This window comes from Plectropomus leopardus, chromosome 4 (genome assembly GCF_026936395.1).
Source record: "Plectropomus leopardus strain MGB_pleo_1.0 chromosome 4, ASM2693639v1, whole genome shotgun sequence".
In the NCBI taxonomy this organism is placed as follows: domain Eukaryota; kingdom Metazoa; phylum Chordata; class Actinopteri; order Perciformes; family Serranidae; genus Plectropomus; species Plectropomus leopardus.
In genome coordinates this window covers 30,037,407-30,061,356 of record NC_142179.1, presented here as the reverse complement: position 1 = coordinate 30,061,356, position 23,950 = coordinate 30,037,407, and the positions used below count along the sequence as shown (strand labels likewise).

The window sequence follows — 23,950 nt, the reverse complement described above, 5'->3', positions numbered from 1 at the left end:
CTTCAGAGCTGGTTCACCGCAAAATACCTTCTTCTATCGACAACTTAAGCAGATGATGGCACGTCAAAAAAGGACTAACTAAGATCTGAGTGGGAAGACACAAAAATGCGACGATTGAGAAAAATGGGAGCCCCTCATATGGCAACTGTATTTCAACCTATTCTATTTAACCACTTACTAAGCAGCACCGTTTCCAATTTGCAGGTCTGACCAGATGCTGAGCAGGAGTGTTAAACAGAGTGTGCTTCCTCGCTACACCCAGTACAAAACAATGCTTTTTGTTTATAAAACGGGCCCAGACCACGCACTCCTGAGCATTCCTTAGCTGCTGAAATGTGGTTTCAAACCGTGTAGACTGGCACCTGTAAACCCTGCACAGCCTCTGAGTGGAAATGACTAACATTGTTCAAAAGGGTCAGCAGAGGTGGATGCGAAACACATTCACAAAGAAGCGCAACAGCATACACTTCCTACATCTCCTTTCCTCTCCTCAGCGGTAGAATTCGACAGCAGCGTTTGCATCGTCGCAAAAGTGGCTTTCTGAAAAGTTTTTGTCTCTTTTTGTCCTCCGTCGTCAAGATTTTCAAGCTCTCTCCTGTGTGTATGCTTTTACCTGTGCTGCTGTTGTCACCTTGACCACCCCCAACCCCCGCCCCCAGACACACCTACCCCCCACCCCCACTCCCCATCCCCGCCCGCTCCCACCCACCTTCTCCCTCTTCATAGTCTCACGTCCGTCTTGTCTGTTTGACGTTTCCTCGATGGTTGTTTGCGGCTCACAGCCGACAGAGGCAGAACAGTGTGGGGATGAACACCCCGAACGCCACGAGGATGGGAAACATTAGGCTGCTGTTGTCTGCCGCGTATGGGTTTGGTGTTCGGGGGCCCGACTGGACCCTGTTCTTGGAGCCTGCTGGGACCTTTTTCTTCCCACCTTCCTCGCCTACTTCGCTATCCTCCTCTTCTTCCTCCTCTTCCTCTGGTTTCTCCAAGCCAGGGTGAGGCTGAAGTTTTGGCACATCTGTCCAGTGCAAAAATGCAAAAGGGAAGATGGGAAAGGTTTTTCTAAATCACATGAACAAGCAAGCAAAAGAACTTTTACAGGGTGCTGGATAAAAAAAAAAAATCAAACTGAGGCAAGAAAGTAGATAAAGAAGTGTAATTAATTACTTTCCTCCTTTTTTCCATTTTTTTCCTCTAATTTTTCCATGTATTTTTTTAAGTAATCGTTTTTATAATTTTGGATGATCTGTGATATATATTTGATATAACTTTTGATGTGTTGTATTCAGTGTATCCTTGTAATGATAAAAAAAATGGAAGCATACACAAATGGATGTTTCGAAGCACTCGATTAGAGCACAGTTTCCCCTACAGCCCTGTTGTCTAGCATTACCTGAGGACCTCTGGCAGTTTGTGGACAATTGTGGACGTCGTCTGTGATAAAAATCCTGAGCGAGTCTGCGATGTCTGTAATTTGAGGTCACCTGGTAATACTAGCGCTGTGCCAATAGGCCTTAAAACTACAGCAGTAAAATCTGGTTCAGCAAGATATTTTAATCTTCTCAATTTACTGACTTCTTCTAATGCAAAATGCTCGAGGGTATGTTTGCAGTCTCAGGACTCACGTTCTAATGTCCCCTTCATTACATAGAGAGCGCAGACCTTGGGGTTGTCATAATAACCCTGAAACATAGAGAGCAGAATGTAAGAAAAAAGAAGTTATTCAGTCAGTCAGTGATGATAAAGGTGCATGTTTTTTTAGACACAAACACTCATTAAAAATGACTTTCCTCTTTGCTTTTGTCGTCTACATTTGTCCCAGTGTGGAGAAAGAATCAACATTAGGAGCAGGTGGATTTCTGCTGAACAAGTAGACCTTGCAAAACAAAAGCATCTGTGCCAGAGACATTTTGTCACGCCATTGTCTGAATAGTTTTAACGTTAGCAGAAAGAACGGACAGAGTGTCCCGCTAGTATGTTTTTAAAGAGAGAAAATAAAGCGAGAGCCAGAGATCTGTGAAAAGATACAAAAAAAGAAAAGATGAATGAGGTCACTGGAGAAAAACTTTTTTTTTTTTTTTTTTAAGTGTGCCGCCCTTCAAATTTAGCCGACAGCCAGTTGTTCTACAAACCCACTGGCAAAATCTTTCATTCGTCAGAAGAACTCAGGACTCGGAGGGAATGCTAATCATATACATGTTTTACTCCGATGGCCTGCAGCAAGATCACAAACTCAGAAACAGATCAGAGCTTCTCTCTCTGACTGTGATGTTTTTATATTTTGGAGTAACTGTAGTGGCGCAAATATGGGCGAGTAAGCAAGTATGTGTCAAACAAGTGTTGATAGAGTAATTCCAATTGGAAGTCAATTTACACATATATAAAGAGGGCGGTCTTCCACCAGGAAATTTTGAATGTCAAACACTTTATTTCTTGAATTCTGCTGAGTTTTTAATGCACCGATTTATGTTAGAAATGTCTTTTTTTATGTAAAGAGAAAAAATGTATATATAATGGAATATAACGCAGAAAGGCTCTCAGGCATTCTGTATTACTTTAACTTTTCTCATGTCGCAGTATCTCTGCTGAGTCAACTCACCAAAATAATAAGTGACACCTGAGATAAAATGAATGCACTGTGGCAGTTCTGTCTATAAGTCAATAAAAAGTCAATAGTGCAGAAGTGTCATATGGTGCTGCTGTACTGATTGTGAGGAGAACAAAATGAGAAATGTCATACCTGTCCGGTTGTAGGAAGCATCTAAAAAGTAGAGTGTTGATGTTGGATAATGTAAAATAAATCAACATCAATACTGCTGCGGGCCCATGGCAAGAGATGCTAAATTTGTTATCAATATCAATAACCAGAGAGTGAAATGTGACAAGGGAAAAAAACGTGACAGAATGACTAAACTCATTACAAAGATGGCAATAGATAATAGATAAGAGGCTAATTTTACTTGTTTAGGGTGACTGATTCATGGCCTTACATACAGCTTATTCAGAGCCAGGCCACAGACTCCAAAGCCGCCCAACTAAACAGCATTTTTGTGGATGTTGTATTTTCCTCTCGTCAATCACAGTACGCAGCAACTGTGTCAATGAAACATGGGAACAAAGGCAAGCGACTGCAAACTGTAAGAGGGGAGTAAAAAGTGGAAAAATATGAAACCACTTTAATTAACAGTAGTTGTTTGGTGGGAAATAGAGAGCGAAGTTAATTGCTGCACTGCATGACAAGTGAACAAATACGATAAAGGGCAACCAGATGTGAGACTGCTGTCAGTCATTTGTATGGCCCACACACACACACACACACACACACACACACACACACACTCACACACTCCAACTGGCTGTCACCAGCCCATTCAGACATGGAGTTGATTATGTAAATGTGCTGTCGATTTTACATGTCGGTTTTGTGTTTGAACAAGTATCCCTTTCAGATACATGTAATGATGCTGATTTCCCAAATGGCTCCAGTCTGAAATGAATGTAATGTAAAAGGAACAGAAAAGAAAAGAAACAACATTTTGGGAAAAACCCGCACTTGAAAGTAATTAACTTTACTATGTCTCTTAGGTGTTCCAGTATTTACATTTCTGAGTTGGTGTACCTCACGCACCTTGTTTGACCCCTGTCCTTTTTTTGTTCAACGTTCAAAAACCACACTGGAAAAACAACAAGCTGTTGGGTTTACACTTCGGTTTATGTTGATTTAACAAACGAGAAACGAAATGTTTATTAGTCTGAGTTCATAGTGACTGTTGGGCGTGTTTTGTCATCTCTGGACAGAGCCCAAGTCGCTGTTCCCTTTCATAATCTTTATGCAAAGCTAAGCTAACCAGCTGCTGGAGGTAGTTTCATATTTACCAGATGAGGAAGTGGTGTCCATTTTTTCATCTCACGTTCAGCAAAAAAAAAGGGAATAATTGCATTTCTCAACTTGTTCTCAACTACTTTGATTAATTTTGTCGGTAAAGAGGTTTTTACTGTTAATTAAGTAGTTATTTTAAAAGGCTCAACTTCGACCTTTTTACATCATTTCAATACAAAGTAACATTACTTGTGTCCTGGTTATCCTCCAAACCTCTATCCATTGCACAGAGCTGCCCAATGTCCAAAAAACTGCCCAAAAACTCAATTAAAAAAAAGAAACACACTGCTTTCATACACATTTTGAGTTGAATAAAGTAGTATAAAAGAATATCCACTGTGACTGTCGTTACATGATATAATATGAATTGCATATGATTTTTTCAGTTGTTTCTCAGTTAACAAAAAAGAAAAAACTAAATGACAAAGACAAACTCCAATGTCTTATATTTATGATACATCAAATGTGCGCAGCTTCAATTCTCCTTAGACTACTGTGTATCTTTAATCGCTACCTCACTGTGTGCCAGCAGAGTGATATGACCCAAAAATCAACCAATGAAGTTATCACAGATTAGAAGCTCTGTAACTGATACTGCAGTAGTTTACACTTTCAAATAACCTGCTCCTGTTCCGACTCCACGACCGGTTTGAACTGGATGCGCAAATCACAAAAGAAGTTGTCATAATGCTATTCATAAGTGTCATGGTGTAATAAGCAAGCTCGCACTCCCGTTTGACAGACAATGGCAACAAGACATTTCTCCGCTCATTCAAATAAAAACAGCTCACCTTTACAAACTCCACTGTGAGCTTGCCGTTGAAAGTCGACACCTCTCCCTGCACGCTCAGCTTGCCACGTCTAATAGAAAAGGGCACCGTCTCATCGTGAGCGGTGCTGTGGCCAACTCGCTCAAAGATATCCAGGTCCTTCACCACCGTATGGCCGTTTAGACGGACGTCAAACACCTGGAAAATTGTATACCCAAATCAGCAATCATTAACAGCTAATACACACACACACACACACTCACACACACACACACACACACACACAAAGACAGACTAACATTCAAAGTGCAATCTATAGAGTTCACTGATGGGTTTCCAAACAGCTCCCAGGCTACAGTGTGAACAACATGCAGCAATATGTATATTAAAACTGAAAAAAAATGACATGCTGTTCACGCTGGATATGAACTGAAGGAAGACAGGCATTTTAGCACATGGAAAGTTTAAATGAAGTACTAATAAAAAATGTGTTCAGTGCATACATTGTCCATTCAAACTGTGCAGATTAAAACTACAACTTCTATACACACCACTGTATAATATATCTGATCATTCATTGCCATACCTTTTGCTGCGACTGGGCGAAGTAAACTTCTGCGTACTTCATTACTAGTATATAGTCTCCTTCCTCACGAATGGGGATATCATATCCAAAAGTGTCCTCATTGTAGCGCTCTGTCTGATACAGAATCTGGTCTTCTGGACTGGAGCGCAGAATTGGCAGACGCACCCCATAATCGGATGCTACAAAAAGGGAGAATATAGCATCAGGTTCAGTGTGCACTTTGTTCACAAGAGCACCATACTAATAGCTGCATTCCTGTAAAACTGATCATGTTTTAAGTAGAGCAAAGCACCACATTGCGCAAGCCCTGACCTTTTCCTGCACTCAATGAAATACAGTGCCCTTCTGTCTCAAATGGCAAGTTACCGCACTGTGTTCACTCCAACGTGCAATTACAGCATCTCGGCCTCATGAGTGAAGCCAAAAATGATTCAACAGTCACTGTGATCATATCATCACCTGCTTCCTTTACATGCTGAGAGGGGCGGAGCTTTCCTCCTCTATGCTGACTCTTCATTAGTTTGTGGATACTTGCGGAAGCCAGACCATGCAGACAAGAGGTCTGTGCTAGAAACGCCTGTTTCTCTGAGGAACAGATTTTTGCCCTCACAATGTCATTCTCAGCACCACCTTACAGGTGAAGCCCAGCAAGACACGCATATAAGCACTGAACAGCCGTTAACATCTACTCACCTTTGCCGAGTTTCCCTTCCAATGGGTCCTTTTTGAAGTGAATCCCGTGCACGTCTACATGCGATTCACCCCCAGCATTCACAGCCCAGATAACCCGCTCCGCTAGGCTGAGGCCCCCGCCGTCCGCCCAGCACTGCTCCGCCAGCAGCGACAGCACCGCTGCAACCAGCCCGGCGACGAGCCGCGCCGTGACCCGCTGCATTTCCACACACAGCCCGCTCCTAGACGCATATACACACACACACACACACACACACACACACACACACACACACATACATACACACACACACACACACACAGCGTCGGTATCTACCTGCTTGCTTGCAGCATACGCTCAGCTGCTGTACGGAAGTGACCCTTCCACATGTAACATTAACCACATAAGGTTAGCTAGCGCAGGCAGCTAACCAGCCTGTCTTGATGACATGCAACATGATATCTGAGTTAGCCAGCATGCTAACGGTAACAGCACCAATACCGGTGTCGTAGCATTAGCACAAAAGCATATAAAGACCCATAAAACAAGGGTGGAAATTTAAACAAGTATGCTAGCTTAAAGCTAACAAAACCATGATATAACTTCTGTGTATTAATAAGGAAAACTGACGAGATAACGAGAAATAATCGGCGAGTAACGCTGGCCAGTTAGGCTAGCTAACGTTAGCTAACCTACCTGTCTAACCAGAAATACTTGGTCTATGAGAGCCCGGCTAACGTTCATGTCTCTTACCTTCCCCTTCCACAAATGTCTCGATCGTGTCTTTTGCCAATGTGTAAGATTATTTCTGCTAACACAGTCTGACCAGGTGCCTGGACACTGTGAGTTAACTTTACGGTGAGCAGATATTCACAGTTGCTGGTAGCAACAGCCTGCTACACTGACTTTCATTCAATGTGTGCATCCAAACCAACATTTGCTCTGCTAGCTACAGCAGCGGAGAGGCGGAGCAGTGCTTCCTCCTAACCTCAGATTTCCCATCGGCCGGTGACTGACACACTCCCTGTCGAATCACACGCTCCTGTTACGATCCCCTTAACCATTAAACACCATTTCATATCACAGCCCAATCACATCCCATTTTGTTGTAACGATGTACAAATGACGGCTGTGAATACATTCACCAAGAATATCATAGGTCATAGCTCTTGAGGGGTGTAAAATATAAGGCCATATTGTAACTTTGATTGACAGAAGCCGGCAGACTGAGTCTTTTTCCACGTCAAAGGGGGAATCTTGTGAATTTAAAGCCCTGAGTTTATCCTCTCAGGCAACCGTACACACGTACACACCCCCCTCACAGCAGATCTAACGCTGGTCATTTATAATCAAAAAGTTTAACATTTACAACGTGGCTCTAGGTTAGTTTTAAGCAGTGGCGGAAGAAGTTTTTAGATCCTCAACTTTGGTACTAAAACCATCCTAAGAATATACTCTACAAGTAAAAGCCTAATACTAATACTCTGCACAACAGCATTGGGACTTCTTACTCTGATCACTCCGCGTCCCGGCTGTTTGAAATCGTGAATTAGGCCTTCATTAACAGCCAGTAGTCATCTAACCTTACTGGAGATTGTTGTGTCCCTCTGGAGTTGCCGTGTGGCCTGAAAAGAAAAAGTTGTAGGGGGAACTTGCACTGTTTTCGGGACTCGTGCGCGTGTGAGAGTTTCGGTTAAGGAAAATATAACACCGGCAGTTGCTGTTGGAGCCATAGACTGGTTGGAGCTGTCTCACCGTCTTTCCTCCCGTTATTGTTTTATTAGTTATCCAGTTAGGCGAACCTAAGGCGCTTGGTTACATTGGTCGCAGCTATGTTCTTCAACACGCTGCTTTAGGGACTTTTCTGTGGACATGTGTAGCCCTCACGGTAGCCTCAGTATGGGGCGCTGGCTAACCTCCTCATTGTGCATCAAGAAGGTGCACAACCTTAGGACCACCGGAGGCGGAGACAAGGAGCCTTTTAAACCCGGCATGTGATGTTTGACAGATGCTCACCTGGCAGGGACTCTAAGGTTGACCTGCCCTGTCCTTTCACTGGCAACAGGAGCCAAAGTTTCCTCAGCTGGGTGTGGTCGCTGTGGTGAGGATTCAAAATCATAAAAAGTATTTAAATTATGTATTAAAAATACTTCAGTGTTTATCAAAATAATTGGCAGTTGATTTTATGCGAATCAGCTGATTGATTAATCAGCTAAATGTTACAGCTGTACTTGTATTAACCATTTGGTAATTTAATTTATAACAAAACATGCCAACTCCTCTATTGAAGTAAAAGGTACAATATTCCCTCTCAAATGTAGTGGAGTAAAAGTATAAAGTAGCACGAAAAGAAAATACAGGTACAAGTACAGGTACCTCAAATTCATACTTTAGTACACTACTTGAGTAAATGTACATAGTTACATTCCAACACTGGTTTTAAGTCAAAGAAAGTGAGTACATTATAGTATAGTACAATATATCATGCTTACATAAATGACACTACCAATATTCTGAAAAAAAGGTATATTATAAATGACAATTGTACTTGCACTATATTATATTGCAACAAAGTGTTTCCCTTTGCACACATGTTTACTCATCAATCTCTCCTCACCCACATGAAGGTATAAACCGGGATCCTGTCAATCACCACTTCTCCTCACACTGACAACCAAAGGTAAGATCCTGTCACCATTATGTTTCCGGTATTGTAATTCGTGGGGTCACGGTATACACATTTTTAAACATAGTAATATCACACGTGTTCTTTAAGAAATCCTCACGCCCCCCTCCCTCCGGTATGGTATGGTCCGTGTCGTGTCCAATCATAAGAGTCCAACGCAGCGCGCACACAGTGCACTCGAGAGTTGACCAGAAAGGAATGAATGAAGATAGTTGCTATGGCAACAGCAATACCTTTATGGATGACAGGTGTTTCATGAGTTTTTTGTTTTTTTTTAACCTAACACAGCGTTGGTAAACATACCCTGAAACGCCGTATTTCCTTAAAGGCGACTATACAGTTTTGAATAGTTAAATTGCTTGCTACAGTGCTGCAGATTTAATCAATCGGCTATACATTCACAGCAAACCCTTGCAAAGTCATAATAACGTTTCCGCAAAGTAATTTGCATAAGTTTATTTGCAAATATTTGCTGGCAGCTTATTGCTGCTGCTTGCAAAAATGTTTCTCCAGCAGACACGTGGCCCAGAAGCACCATGTAATAGTGCAGTTTTATCGTGGGTGTTGCTGTGGCTTCAACAATCTCCTCTATTCTTTTCTGGCTGGAAAGTAACACTTGCACTGCACATTCTAGTGTTATGTTAATCTGCTCAGCTTTCTTTTACTATGATGTCCATGTGTTGCCAAATATTTTTAACAGTGACATAAATTCACTGCAGTAGCTCGGTATGTAAGAAAAGCATGCAAATACTGCCTGTCTCTGCCTCCCAAATGAAGTACGACATCTCTTTAAGATACATTTTATCCACACGGTGTAATTATCAAACGTGTCTTTAGTAATATGTGTAACTATATATGTCATAGCCTATAAAAAAAAGAAGCAAAATTAGTCAAAGGTCACATGGGGACACAGCACAGTTATTTACAGTTACTTTTGTGTGGTGACTTGCACAGTGGCAGTTCTGCAGTGTTTCTGCAGGTAAAGCTTATCCAGCCAGCAATCTTACCAGAGAGGTGTATGAATAATAGATGTGATAAGGACGTTTGTCCTTAAGGCATGCAGCGACAGCAGCAGTGCTGTACTAATATACTGATGATGACATTTTGAAAAACAAGCCATTTACTATTACTGTTTTGCACCTGTGTTTTCTTTGGCAACATCACGACAGAAAAAGGGGCTCAAATGTAAACACCTTTTATTTTTCTACAGTTAACTTGGCGAAATATTTTGTTTACTTTGTTAGACAAAAAAAATGCAAATGTGCATACTGAATTTAATAAATTTCTCTCTTTGGCATGCATAAAAATTGCTTTGACGAGACAGATGTGTGGAACGTTACCACAAATACAATCATATTGACATTGACATACAGTACAGGTACAACATAGTCACATCCATTGTAAATAGGCTACACTTCATATGTCATTCCTACTGTCTGATCTTAGACAGGGCAATATGAAAAGCATTATTAAAATGAATATTAAAAGCAGACATTATTCATTCCTAAAGCTAGGATAAAGACTCTAGGAATTCAAATGTGAGTTTTGAAAGACATGCTGCAAAGCAAGAGCTGTGCATCTTTGTAAGTAGCGTTTTAACTGCCCTTTATCTAAAACCGTAGGGAATAATATATGAAATGTACATCAGAGTTCTGTTTCTCATTAATATCAGAGATCTGCTTCATTGTTGCTTGTAGTTGTCAGACAGTGATGCTTTTACATGACTCGACCGGCGCAGTGAAGAATCACAGATGGTCACGCAGTTACAATACAGGTGTTATATTGCCACATGGGTTCCTGGATGGAGCCCCAATGTCACAGGACAAGGACATTCCACTTATAATCTCTATTAAAACACATACTGTGTGAAAACATACCGATATGTTCAACAGTGCTCTGATCTTTTACACCTTCTCTACAGGCATTCACTCTCTCAGACAGACTTTGTTGTACATCGAAGGCGACATTTTGCGAGACTTACTTTTACCACGTAGAGGATGAGACAAGACACCAGCAATCTATCCACACAGGAAGTTATTTAGTGAGAATTAAAGTGCAAAAACATAAGTTGGACAATCATCAGCTAGGCTACAGCAAATTCGGCCTCAGTTGAACTGGAGACTTTTCAGGAAGAACACTTATTGATTAGAAAGTGTGAGGTGATTCCTCGCTCCGTAACATTCAAGGAGTTTTAATTCCAGTGTCATTCAGATTTTCGATGGCTCAGAGATCTTAGCTTGTCCTCTGGTGTACTTGGTCAAGTATAGAGAAGGACACAGCTTCACATTCAGGACCGATCATTTCATGATCTTAGCGAGACATCATTCGTACAAACTCTGTGAAGAGAGCAGAGGATAAAGAATAAATGCAACAGTTGCACTAAACTACACAACATACCTTAAACGGACAGTTCAGCCCCCAAATCAAAATTAGATATTTTTTGGTGAGAAGTTTCAATATAAGACCTACTTTCTTTTTCTTTTCTTTTTTTTTTTACCAAACTACACCTGCATCGATAGCTCACCTAGCACCACTAAGCTAGCAAACGTCACAGCTCAGCAAAGGAGGATGCTGTTAATGTTTACATTTTACATGCTGTCACAACCAAAAGCCCCTCGGCCATTAGTAGACCAGCCCTCCAAGATTTCGCGGGCTGTTTTGGGGATTGCTGTGGCCTGAAAAGTCGGATTTCACTGCAGCTTTTCTAAAAAAAAATGCGATTAATGTTGTGATGTTTGTAGGTGTTCTTTGCAATGACATTGCAGGGGCAAGTGAAAATTGCAAAAACTGTTATGGTACTGCCACAGATTCAGGGGGCCAGAGCCCTGTAGTAATGGTTAATATCACACGCTGAGCCGTTATTCTCACATCCACACCAAACAATTAAATTTTTCGTTAAACCTGTTAATAACTGTTAGGTAATGTGTGATGCTAACAGTTAGCCCTATCACTGTGTGTGTGTCTCTGTCCCAGAAACAGAGCTCCAGTCCCACAGTAGCAGTCTCATGATAAACAAAGAGAGCGGGGCTGAGTGAATCAATTCGCGGTGCGCAGCTCTTCAGTGAAATTAGATTAACCTGTTAAAGTTGCAGTCATTGGGCAATCAGAATTCACTGGGATTGGCTGAGTTTGTGGTACTTGCTGCGATGGCAACATCACAAACCGTGTGAGGGACTGCTGCTTCCCTCTGTGCAGTGATAAGGTTGGCGGTGTTGTTCAGTAGAAAGAAAATAGTTTCAACTTTAAATTGCTCACAACAGAGCTTGTGGATTATCTAATTAACCTGGTCATAATTTTTGGAATAAGACGTTGTTGTTGTTCTTCTTCAAATGTAATTTTTTGGCACTTTGAGCACCACAAGCCGACTGCCATATAGACTGGGTTTCTGTGGATCCTTAAAAGGTCTAAAAAGGCATTGAATTCATTCATTTGAAAATAAGGCCTTAATTAGTATTAAATTGTCTTAAGTCAGTCTTTTAGAAGTCTTAAAAAATGTTTGGGACATAGGAAGTAGCATTCCATTAATCCCTTTTTTCTTGTGTTAATAAAATCTCAAGGCAACTTGTAGCATATATATATATATATATATATATATATATATATATATATATATATATATATATTTAATTGTGCCTCTCACATTAACATCAGATCAGGGTAGCTGAAGCAACAAAAATCTTGTTTTATGTTACATTAAACATTTGAGAAAAACTGTCTTTAACTACCTGTTTTATTTTATTTTTTAATCCTTGGAAACCAGAGCAAATTTGCTAAAAACTAAAAACGAGACGAAAACAATGAGCAACTTAACTAAAAATGACGTAAAAAGATTTTAAAATTTTTGCAAGAAAATTACCTGAAAATTAGCAAGAAAACAAAAGTAAAAAACAACAACTAACAAAAAAAGTGATAAAAATATGTATAAAAGTGTATGTATATAATATAGACATTTTATAACACAATTTTAAATGTAGAATCATAAAAAGCCTAACTATAGTTTTCTGGAGATTTTTCTAATAATTCTCTCTCTCTTTTTTTTTTCCAAAACTTAATTTTCAGGTTACTTTCTTGTCACAGTTTCTTGCTCATTGCCTATTTTAATTTTTCAGAAAGTCCAAACAAATCAAACTGATTTGCTCAGGTTTTAATGGTTTAAACGCTAGTGAAATGCATCTGAATGCAGCACACGGAAACCAATGTCAATCCAGGTTTCAAAGGGTTAAGGTCTTAAATTTAATTCTGTGTGACATTAAAAAGTCTTAAATCTGACGTGCCTTAAGCTGTAGGAACCCTGCTAGAGCGGTTACATTGGAGAGAAGGCAGACGTCTCTACGGCCGATAACTCCAACATTTGTCAATTCACACCAAAACAATCTAGACTGATAAATAGCACCGCAGGTAAGAGGGAAATGTATGTTTTTGATTTTGGGGTGAACTGTCCCTTTGAATAATTAGTTCGTAAAGGGTGAATTACCTTCAAAGTCAACAAGCCCGTCACCATTCAGGTCAACATCCCTCAGGATATCCTCCACTTCCTTTAAACCCACCTGGAACAAAGGTTGGCAGGAGTAAGTGGAGCACCACACACACAGCGGGCATTCATACAAGAGTGGTTCAGAGACTCTGTTCTCTCTCTCTCTCATCCTACTGTTACCTGTTGGCCCAACAACTTCCTCATCGCATCTCGGAGCTCAGATGTGCTTATAGCGCCATCTCCATTCGTGTCGAACTGGGAACAAAGAGCACAGAATCGGCATTAAAAGTGGAAAAGCATATACTAAAAAAAAAAAACACAACAAAAGCTACAGAGAGCAGATATCCAGAGACTCTTACCTCTCTAAACGCATCTTTTAACTCCTTTATTCCAATCATGTCTGCAGTTTCGGCGAGGAGTTTGGGGCCCATCAGCTCTACAAAATCCTCAAAATCAACATGACCTCCCACTTAAGAAAAAGAGATTTTGGCACAGAATTTCAAACCACAATACACACACAGGATACAACATTAGGTATGACATATGAATACACAAGTTAGATCCTCACAGTTCATGTTTATCTGTTGACTCAGCTCAATCAGCTCCATTTCTGTTGGCATGTATCCCATGGTTCTCATACAGTTACCAAGGTCTTTACAGCTGATGAAACCGTCCTTGTCTTTGTCAAACTCTTTGAAAGCATCCCGCAACTCTGTGGAGCGACAACACACGTATAATTAACGATCAAATGTTAAATACAAATATTAAAACATGCCCTCATTTTGATTTAATTGGACTCTTATCTTTGTCCTGTAAAGCTTGTGTTGTTGAATCATCGCGAAATACATTTTGTTAGACTGCTAAACATCAATAAAGAGAGAGGGAACAATGAAGAAAGAGAGACTTACCATCCATTTCTTCTGGCCGCAGCTCTCTGTCCTGTTAAGAAATGACATTTAACCATTGGTCAGTACAAAAGCAGTCATCAAGATGACACATCAAAACAAACACAACTCGTCTGTGTGTGAGCTACCTTCGAACACACTGCTGACAACGCTGTGACTCTAGTGATGCCCAAACCTAAATCAGCGATCACCTCCATAAGAACCCTGAGCCTTCTCGTGAAGCTCAACCTAAGGATGCCTAACGGGAAAAAGTGTTACCAATAGACTCAAACTATCTCACATCTTGATGACAAAACCTCCAAGTATAAATAGGCTGATTCCTATGAAGCATGACTGGGAAACATAACCCCCCCCCCCGAGTTCACAGAAGAATGTGACTGTTTCTATTTTTTTTCCAGCGCTTGCTTACATTGAATGCAACCTTTAAAGGGCAGAGAGAGAGGCAGACATATCCCAGAGCTCTCAGGGGTTAACAGCAGGAGCAATGAGACGTCTAAACACAACACTGTGTGTTGACGTCAGGCCCGAAAAACTGCCTGACCGGAACTGCTGACGTAGAGAGAGGGACAGTCCAAGGCTTCAATCTGTCAGTCCATCACTGTCAATTTTCAACCGTCACCTCTATACACTGACTTGTCCCAGTCCCACCAGGTTACAAAAACTTCCACTGAAAGTAAAATATCAGCGCTGCTCAGTATTTTCATGCAGTTCTCCTGCTATCACCGTACACTGCTTGATCATTAAGTTATAAAAGCGTAGACATGATGACATGTGACCTGTGGATTATACAGATGGAGTTATAAATTAGTAACAGGAAGTGAAAAGGAAGACATTCTTATCCGATTCTTACTGAGAGTTACATAAGCACGTTGATACCAATCTCATGTTTGTAAGATATGAAGCTACAGCCAGCAGCTAGTTAGCTTAGCACAAAGAGTGAAAACAGGACGAAGCATTCAGCCTGTTGTCTGAACGAAACAAAATCCACCAGCATCTCTAAAACTCACAAATTAACTCAAATATTCCATCAAACAACAATGGTTTTTAATCTTTGGTATTGCATGGAATAAAAAAAAAAAAAAAAAAGGCTCGCACACAGAAGGGCTCTAGTTATCTCTTACTTATTCCACCAAAGTGATGTTTCGAGCACAACCGCTCATAATCAGAGTAGATTTACACTGCAAAACGCCATCTTTAATACATATATGTGAACAGTCACGCAAACAAGGTATATGTCTGTAAATACATATCTAGAACTAAATACATAATCACACACAAAATACATGAGTAAATATGTGTATAAATATCCGTATTATAACTGGTCCTCAGGTCATCCACTATCTGATGAAATAATAATAATAATTATATATATATATATATATATATATATATATATATATATATATATATATATACACACATACACAAATTAATTAATTAATTAAAATAAATAGAAAATAATAGGAGTACACACACATACTCTCTCTCTCTATCTCTCTTTCTCTTTCTCTCTCTCTCACACACTCACACACACACTCACACACACACTCACACACACACAGTGTAAACGGGGAGAAACAGCTAGCCTGTCTCTGTCAGAAGGTAACAAAAAGTATCTATCAGCAACTCCAAAGCTCACAAATTAGAGATGAAACGTTCCATTAAACTACAACCTCTCATTCTTTCACTTCGGTTTTGTATGAAATAAACAAACAAGATACAATGTGTTAGCTAAAGACAGTTTTTACCTTCGGACAGAGCCAGGCTAGCTGTTTTCCCCTGCTTATGACCTTGGCACTTAGTAAGCTAAGCTAAATTAAGAGAAGCTAACCAGCTGCTGGCTCTGGCTACATATTCAACAATCAGACATGACAGCTGTATCAATGAATCAATACAGCTCTCATGTCTGTAAGGTAAATATCAACTTACAGCCAGCAGCCACTTAGCTTAGCATAGCACAAAGAGCCGAAACAAGGGGAATCAACTAGCCTATCTCTGTCTGAAGGAGACAAAATCCACCTACAAGCCCTCTCTAAAACTCACAAATTAAAGATAAAACACTGTAAAACCACAACATCTCCCTTTTACACTCTGCTTTTGTATAAATTAAACAAAAAAGATATAATGTGTTAGCTATAGACATTGTTTATTACCTTTAGACAGAGTCAGGCTTTTCCTCTGTTTCCAGTCTTAGCGCAAAGCTAAGCTAAGCTAACTGGCTACTAGCTCAAGCTGCAAAATCAACTGTCAGACACGAGAGGAGTATCAATGTTCTTACCCAACTCTTGGCATGAAAGCAAATGAGGCATTGCATTTATGCACAAGCCCCTAAACACTGTAGTCGATTGTGAGCTCTCAGGCTCAGTCATTTTTCAAACCTGTGTGTTCCCCACTGACTGCTGGCAAGATACCAGACAAAAGCAGCAGGAGTGGAAATAGTAAGAGTATTGTGATGGAAAGTAATTGAAAGGCTCTCAACAACATAGCAGTGATCGCTGTTGTGGCGGCTTGTTTGTTAATGATAGAAATCCTGTCGAAGTTAGATATGATGCTGATATAAATACACACAGATAGAGTTTAAAAAAAAGGTGTTTTTCCAGACTTACGTACAGCCTGCCTGCTCTTGGCCATGCCTTTACTCAGGAAGACACAGGTATGCAACCGTATGTTGTTCATGAGAACGCAGTTTTGTGTCATGGAAACAATGGACTCCTGATAAGGGCCAAGATACCCTGCCTGGCCCATCTCCTCACTGGACAGCACCCCTCTGAATCTCCTCTCAGCATCCTGGAGCGTCTTTCCAGAGGGGTGCAGAGACAGTGTTAGAGATCAGCTTTGGAGCACAGTGCAATAAAGATACAAGTTTAAAGAGGGCATGTGAGTCAATGCAGACTCTCTATATTTTTGAATCGGAGCAGTACATTAAATGCAGACAGATGTTTACATCTCTGTGAAAGTATTTCGTGTGTGCATGTGTGTATGTAAGAGAGAGAAACAATGTTAAAAATATGAAAACATGGCAGAAAGGCAAAATGCATCAATAAAACAGCATGTTGCCAACTTTCCACTCATCGTTCATAACAGTTTACACGCCACGTTGTAGGGACTGGCACCTCACACCTATACACTGTCACGGGAACAGTAAACACACTCAGAGGCAGAGAGAAGAGCTAATGTTCCAGGGAGAACAGGCTACATATGTTGTGATCACAAAATACATTAGGAAACATTTTCTTCTGTGGGACATACAGTAGCCTACTTTTTTAGGAACATAGATCCTGCTGCACACTAAAAGTGTGACAAAGGCTAAAGCCATTAATCTAACATTAATCTACCAACTGCTAGCAGCGCAATTTCAGAATAAGTTCAAATTCAATTTTAAAAGTCATTACCACCAACATTTAACAGTGGGGATATTAAAACTCCTAAGTCCAAATTTTAGAACGATTATGACTGTATGATGATGATTGTAATGGAATGTCTTTCGAAAACACTATACAGATCCCAGTTAGCCATTGGACTCAGCCAAATTGCAGCCTACTGTCTGCTGGCTCATCTCTTTTCTGGCTCCAGGAGGTCAAATGTGAGCCAGCTTTGGCCAGTTTAATGTTTTTTTGGTAATTTTTTTAAATCTGCAATCTCAGCTGGCCCTAAAACAGGTTCTGGCCCGATGATAGTTATCAAATCTGGGTCCAATTGGGCATTGTGGGCACGGGCCTGTCCTGGCTGAGACACGGCTGCCAGAGGAAACTGTGGTTGGCACCAAAATGGGTTCTGGCCCATTAATGGTTGCGCAATCTGAGCTTAATTTGGTGTTGAAGACACGGGCCTATGCCATCTGATACACAACTGCCGGACAAAATAGCGTTCAGCATCAAAATGAGCTCTTGTCAGTTGATGGTTGCCAAATGTGGGACCACTAGGGCATTGTAGAGACGGGCCTGTCCCAGCTGAGACACGGCCGTCGGAGGAAATTGTTGCTGGCACCAAAACAGGTTCTGGCCTGTTGATGGTTGCCCAGCTGTGCCCGATTGGGCATTGTAGACACAAGCCTATTCCAACTGAGTCTCGGCAAACGGTCGAATTGGCAAATGCAGTGTGATTATTTTAGTTTAGCTTTGCTACTAGCTTGTTTCTGCAATTTATATGTTGTTACACAGACAGTCTTGTTTGTATGGTGATCTTATATTGGAACAAAGTAAGCTAATAATCAATACTTAGGCTATAAAGAGATCATGATGTAGCCAATAGCCATCACATAATGTAAACAAAATATGAGAACTTAACAGTATTGCACATAATGCACGAACATCTTAACACATGATTAGATTAACAACTTAGAAAAAAGCATCTAGAGGAATGTAATAAATTCAAGACCTGTTGTGCTAATACTTAAAAAAAGGGGGATTGCTCTTTGAGTATAAAAGCCTCTCTAATGTGAGATTACATCATGTAATATGTTTACATCATGTACAATCATGAAAAATACACATACAGATAAGAATATTTTGAAATCTTAAAGGTTTTTTTTGTAATATGATGACTGATTTTTATAGACATCCAAAAACAAATGTCGGCATACAAGTGCGCACAACTTTGAAGAATTTCTGAGGATACTACTGTCCAGTTTCATTTAGCAGTTTCACTTTCAAAATTCCCCAAACAAACTGAGAAAGACAGGGTAAAGCAATGCATCATGCTTAAAACAGTCCTACCGTTCTCAGAGGCCAGTCTAGGCAGTTTCCCATACCAGTGGAGAAAAGAGGCACTAAAAAGGACCATGAGGACCTTTTCTCCTTTAAGTTTGCAGTTTGGATTTTGAGAGGAGTACGAACAAGAGCAAGACCCATGAAGACTGGAATACTAATCTACAGCTGGTTGAAAAAAACGCAAACTGCGCCCTATCACACTGTCCTGAGTAAGTGAACGTAGCAATATTAAGAGCAGCCAATGACACCGTAAGAGAGGGAGAGAGGAAGAGAAGAGTGAGGGTGAGGAGCTAAATGAGAGAGGGAAGTCAGCCAAGGAGGGAAACAGAATTATGCCTATTAAAGGAAAGAAGGTGGTCCACTGTCTGGGAGATATTTCACCCGAATGTCACGCCGACCAAACTGTTACAGTTATTCTGTGGACAATTCAGTGCGGATTCGCAGGCACTAAACGTAAGAATAAACAAAAGAAATACGCTCTCCAGCAGAAAAATATAGTATGGCAAGCAAGTGACCTTTGCTCCAGGGTCACATTCATATTGTGAGGTGTTTGCTCTTTTGAGGCTGTGAAAATCAGTGCCAGGCAAATTTACAAGAACACTCTGTAATGACCTATTTACAGTCTCCTCACCTGTGCGCTCACACTCAAGTGCAGATTAATTTGTCAGATTGCAGCTTTAGGATTGCATTTAAATTCATGTATTGTACTTTCTGCACGTGCCTTTGTTTTTCTTGCCTTACAACCCCCACACATCATCCTCTGCCCTCTGCACAAAAAGACAAGGTCACTCTGACCTACAGCCGCCACATGGCACCACAGAGAAACACATGAAGACTGTGTGAAGAATTTTACTGTATGGTCCATCTGTTATGGTGAAATTTACATCTACGTGTGTATTTCTGCAGAAAATCAGAACACAGCTGACTGGTGAGGTAATATCTTAGTCTGCACAGAACATAAGTGGGGATATGCATCCCTTTGTGAAAGGTTTCAAACAATTCTCATCCCTGAACACCATCTGTTCACACGTACTCCCATCCTGGCTTGTTGAAACACTAAAAATGCACTTTACTTTGAATGCATTGTTCGGACAAAATTTCAAAGATAGCGTGTGGGTCTCTCAAACCATGCATTCCATCTCTGCCCATCATTGAACTCCTCTCCATCTAGTTGTCTCATCAAAGACCTTTTTGAGGTCACACTAATGTTTTCACAGAGCTGCTCATAGACTGACTCACGAGTTATTTGCAGAATAGGCTTTCATACTATAAGTATTTGAAGATTTTTCTTCCGAAAGCCGCAATGGATGATCTCCGTGTTCCCAGTCTCTGAGAGTTTCCTAATTCAAATCCTGATTCATGATCAGATTAAAACCCAAAACACCCTACATGGCGAGAGCTAAACTCTGACTCCTGAGGAAGCAATGGCGTCAGTAAACAACATATTATTGGGAGTTAATGCAGCGAGGTGGAGCTTTTTGAGGATTTGCGATGTAAAACTAAAAACTGCTTAACAGACTTAAGCTCGGTGAGCCAAAATTTTGCAAAATCACACCACTGACAGGAACCAAAGCGTTTCAAACTGAGCTTTTTTCTTTTGTGTCAAACGCCCAAAATAGAGCCTCCATCACCAACAGGAACATGAAAGTGATTTCCTTCAAACACAACAATCACTGCAGCGCTGCTGATTAAATGACAGAGGAATATAAATATATATCTTTTTTATCTTTGCCCAAATACACATTAGCACATCAGAGATTTCCACCTCTCCATACTAGTGCATTTCATCTGCCCCAGCAGATCCACTTCAATAAGAAAGGTCTGCCCGATTGAGAGCCTCTGTAGGAGGTAGCGCTGTATTTACAAATTACATAAGAAATGGATGTGTAGAAGAAGCTTTTCCCCGTCCAGCCTATCCAGTAATGACAGTGTTTGCAGACTGCATCACAGAGCACATTAGCGTATATGGATTGTAAACAGGACGTCAGTGTAGCCAGAAGCAACACTTAACCACTTCGAATCTGCATGCACTTTTGTAAAAATAACAGAGCACTATTTTCTGCACTGCAAGCCAGAGTGAATTTAATGCATTACATTTTTAGACAAAGCCTGCAGTACTACAGACATGATTTCATACTGGGTTTATAAAACCAATTATGTTATACATATTTTATACTATTTATTATTATTTTTAATTTATGTAGGATTAGGTTTGACATAAATTAGGATTTAGGTTTGGGGAGTCACTGTCACAGCTTTCCCGGGCCCCAAAATGTCCAGGAACATCCCTGCATTCTACTCACAAAACTCTTAAAAATATTTTTATACTACTGTATAATTATGAAAGTGACTTATTTACACAAAAATATGAGCGATACCAGTATTTTAGGGCCTTACCTGCCCAAACAGTGAATTTAGGATGGTGCGTAAATTTATATCGGATGCAGAAGAGGCAGCACTGGACCTCCGGGAGCGGCGAGAGGACCTGCTGGACAGCGGGACCAGGGAGCAAGAGGACGGGGATGGACTGCTGACCTGACCGCCGCTGTTCGCCAAACTGATCCCTTTCTGGTCCCTTGGCTCACAGAGGGGAGCCCTGTCGTCGTTGCTGTCCGACAGAGAGGGCACCCTGGGGACCTGGCGTGCGTGCGTGTGACAGCGACGGGGCTGCTCAGGTTCAGGTGGTCCCGCCGCCGCCGGTGGACGCTCCTCCCGGTTGTGCTTCCTGCGGTGGTGGTGCCGGTGTGTGGGTTTAGATGACCTGCAGCGCTCCCTCACACCTCGGCCCGCTTCGCCGTTTGGCTCCGGCGGGTCGGGAACTTGGTTGTGGGTGGCATGTGACTTACACTTGCCCCGAGTGGCTGCATCGTTACTACTGTCCTGGCTGCCGATCAGGGACGGATGGCACAGGGGTCTCCGGGCGCTGATGTCGCACTCGGCCGACCAGAAGGACTCCTCGGCTTTGCTGCTGCTGCTCTGGAGTGCGGCGGGACGGTGGTGATGCTGGTGCTGATGCTGATGCTGATGCTGATGGTGATGCTGACTTCTCCGGCTCTCTGCTGTGCGTTCAGGGAGGTGTGTCGGTCTCCTCGCCGCAGAGGATGATTTCAGTAAGGAGGTCGTGGATTCAGATTTTGGAAAGGTGGAGCTCATCGCTGCGGATCTGGTCTAGTCTGTCTCGGTTGGTTGATCGTCGACATCATACACCGTTTTCTCGCCATTGTCGACCCATACTAGCATAGCAGAGGCTGCCCGCGGTAAGTTAGGCTACATTTCACCACCTGATTGCTGTGCGGCAGCGCGGCCGGAGCGCGCGCAGGCAGCTGAGCAGAGAGGGGCACACACGTCGCTGCAGAGCGCGTCACCTTTTCATTGATGTGGATGCTGGTTTCTGGCATCGTGGCAATGACGTGGGCGTGGACGGTAGTAAGATAGATCCGTGGTCGGCAAACTTTTCCATGACAAAGACAAACTGATCAGATAAACATCACACCAATCTGATATAGGAGATAATGAAGAGCTGCCTCATATGGAACTGTTAAATTACATGGCATGATCCACTTTATGCAAACCAAAAAAAATAAAATCATCACTAGTGTAGACCAGGGGCATGCACAGATAATTCAGGGAGCAGGTGCACATGCCAAAAAGGGCACCCCTCTCATAATTATTTAAAAAATAAAGTCACATACAGTGACAGATTTTAATTCCTTATATATTTATTTATTATAAGGCTGAAGGCCAAGACACACCCCCTGTTGTGTCACCTCATGTCACTATGTGTCAGCCCAAAAGTTGCACATTAACACAGCAAAATGATGGCCAACCAGTGTTTATATTCTGAGGACGACCACCATGATGCTCGTCAGCCAGTTAGCATCTTAGCAAGACAATCTAATGTTAAAAGCACAAAGCATATTTAATGCACAGCAGTGAACAACACAAACCAGGAAATGTTTCTGCTAAGGAGCTCAATGGCAGAAGAAAAGCAGTCTTACTATATATATTATATATATATGTTATATAGTTTGTTTCAAACTCACTCGCTCTTGACTTAAGTCCTTTTTTTTTTTTTTTTTTACATTTTTCACGTCTGTTTCTCCTTACGTGTGCTGAGCAGAAAGACCAATCAGAGTGATTTCATTCACTGATTGGCTCCACGGCCACTGCTGCCAATTCAACGTGCTGAATCAGAGGACAAAAAGCCGTCGAGGGCCAAGGCTGCGGGACTACTGCTTGGGGATGAGAGCCGTGGACACTTGCTGTCGGCCCAATGTGGGCATACAACTGATCATCGGCTTGGTGTGTCTGGGCCTTTAGGGCAAACACTATCGACACCTGGCTGGATGTCACCAGTGGAGGTGGTTCAGGGAGACGTGGATGCTGCTCCGCAGGGCACTTGATTTTCGTTTTAATATTAGTGGCTCTGAGCAAGGAAGTTGCAGAGGGAGGGGCAGGGCTCGTGGGGTCTCAGAATTTGAACTCAAATGCGGTTGTCTGGCAATACAACTTATATAAAATTAGAAAAACAAATAGTAAAAAGATGCAAAAATAAAAAGGCACTTATCTAGCCATAGGTGTAGACATTTGCAATTGTCCCACCAATGAAACCATGAAGGTAGTGAGTATTGAGTAGCATGAGTATTTTCTCCTGTAAACATTAAAGACATTTGTGCATAAAAATAACCAGAATGCAGGAAATTAATTGTTTGATGCTCAACATTTGTTTTAGCGATGACCCCCCCCCCCGTTCTGTCTCAGTATATAATTGCACTTACATTAAAATACATTACCAATCAATTTTGAGCAAATAACCATCACGTAATTCCCACTTTGGATTATATTTGTAAGTTAACTTTACATTAACTGAAACTTTATCGATTGTTGTGTGGCTGCATTATTTCGAGACACTTTGCAAGGGTTTATGCTGTCGTGGCTCTCATATGCACTTTCACTAGTTGTGCTTCTTATCTGGATTTGAATGAAATTAAAGTCAAATTAAACTATTCATCACTTTGTCAGGGGCACTTTGGACTCCATCAGCTACACCTAGAGGTCCCTGGACTCCACTACAGCTAATCATCCCACTGGCTTGTATGAGGCATATTATCATATTCCTAAACCCATGTCCATATCTTATTATTCTATGAGTTAGTGATGTGAGCATGTATTGCTCAAAGGACAATGCATACACATGCTACAGTATCCTGCTTTCTCTCTCTCTAAAACACACATAGAGCGTTACTCACACTGCTACTGTAATT

General features: G+C 41.3%; 3 protein-coding genes across 7 annotated transcripts in view; 1 reads left to right on the top strand and 2 right to left on the bottom strand.

Moving 5' to 3' along the window:
- Positions 1–707: 707 nt before the first annotated feature.
- mlec (malectin) lies at positions 708–7,989 on the bottom strand. 2 transcript variants are annotated; one of them, XM_088077081.1, is made up of 6 exons: positions 7,929–7,989; positions 5,933–6,153; positions 5,240–5,418; positions 4,675–4,851; positions 1,629–1,686; positions 708–1,021 (listed from the first exon to the last, which is right to left on the bottom strand). In XM_088077081.1, the coding sequence occupies exons 2-6, from the start codon at positions 6,132–6,134 to the stop codon at positions 777–779; spliced, it is 861 nt and encodes a 286-aa protein (XP_087933207.1). In that variant the 5' UTR covers positions 6,135–6,153; positions 7,929–7,989; the 3' UTR covers positions 708–776. The 2 variants fall into 2 exon arrangements, with proteins under 2 accessions (XP_087933207.1, XP_042344397.1); XM_042488463.2 differs by lacking the exon at positions 7,929–7,989 and adding an exon at positions 6,666–6,896.
- ggt5a (gamma-glutamyltransferase 5a) overlaps positions 7,503–23,950 on the top strand; it is a 37,023-nt gene continuing 20,575 nt past the window's right edge. The window contains exons 1-2 of the mRNA XM_088077075.1: positions 7,503–8,013; positions 8,540–8,592. The gene's annotated coding sequence lies outside the window, so the exon portion shown is untranslated. The remainder of the gene's footprint in view (positions 8,014–8,539; positions 8,593–23,950) is intronic.
- On the bottom strand, positions 9,778–22,103 carry cabp1a (calcium binding protein 1a). Of its 4 annotated transcripts, none has more exons than XM_088077080.1 (8): positions 21,084–22,103; positions 16,588–16,773; positions 13,981–14,011; positions 13,641–13,784; positions 13,432–13,541; positions 13,253–13,327; positions 13,073–13,145; positions 9,778–10,934 (listed from the first exon to the last, which is right to left on the bottom strand). In XM_088077080.1, the coding sequence occupies exons 1-8, from the start codon at positions 21,837–21,839 to the stop codon at positions 10,909–10,911; spliced, it is 1,401 nt and encodes a 466-aa protein (XP_087933206.1). In that variant the 5' UTR covers positions 21,840–22,103; the 3' UTR covers positions 9,778–10,908. The 4 variants fall into 4 exon arrangements, with proteins under 4 accessions (XP_087933206.1, XP_087933204.1, XP_087933203.1 ...); XM_088077078.1 differs by lacking the exon at positions 21,084–22,103 and adding an exon at positions 18,693–18,947; XM_088077077.1 differs by lacking the exon at positions 16,588–16,773 and having other exon boundaries at positions 21,084–22,091.

Coding starts and splice junctions, on each gene's coding strand:
- mlec (XM_088077081.1), bottom strand. CDS start 6,134: ATGCAGCGGGTCACGGCGCGGCTCGTCGCCGGGCTGGTTGCAGCGGTG. Junction 4,852..5,239: donor TCGCCCAGTCGCAGCAAAAG/GTATGGCAATGA, acceptor ACAATTTTCCAG/GTGTTTGACGTCCGTCTAAA. Junction 1,687..4,674: donor TCACAGTGGAGTTTGTAAAG/GTGAGCTGTTTT, acceptor TCTATGTTTCAG/GGTTATTATGACAACCCCAA.
- cabp1a (XM_088077080.1), bottom strand. CDS start 21,839: ATGAGCTCCACCTTTCCAAAATCTGAATCCACGACCTCCTTACTGAAA. Junction 13,785..13,980: donor GCGGCCAGAAGAAATGGATG/GTAAGTCTCTCT, acceptor GTCGCTCCACAG/AGTTGCGGGATGCTTTCAAA. Junction 10,935..13,072: donor CGGGCTTGTTGACTTTGAAG/GTAATTCACCCT, acceptor CTCTCTTCACAG/AGTTTGTACGAATGATGTCT.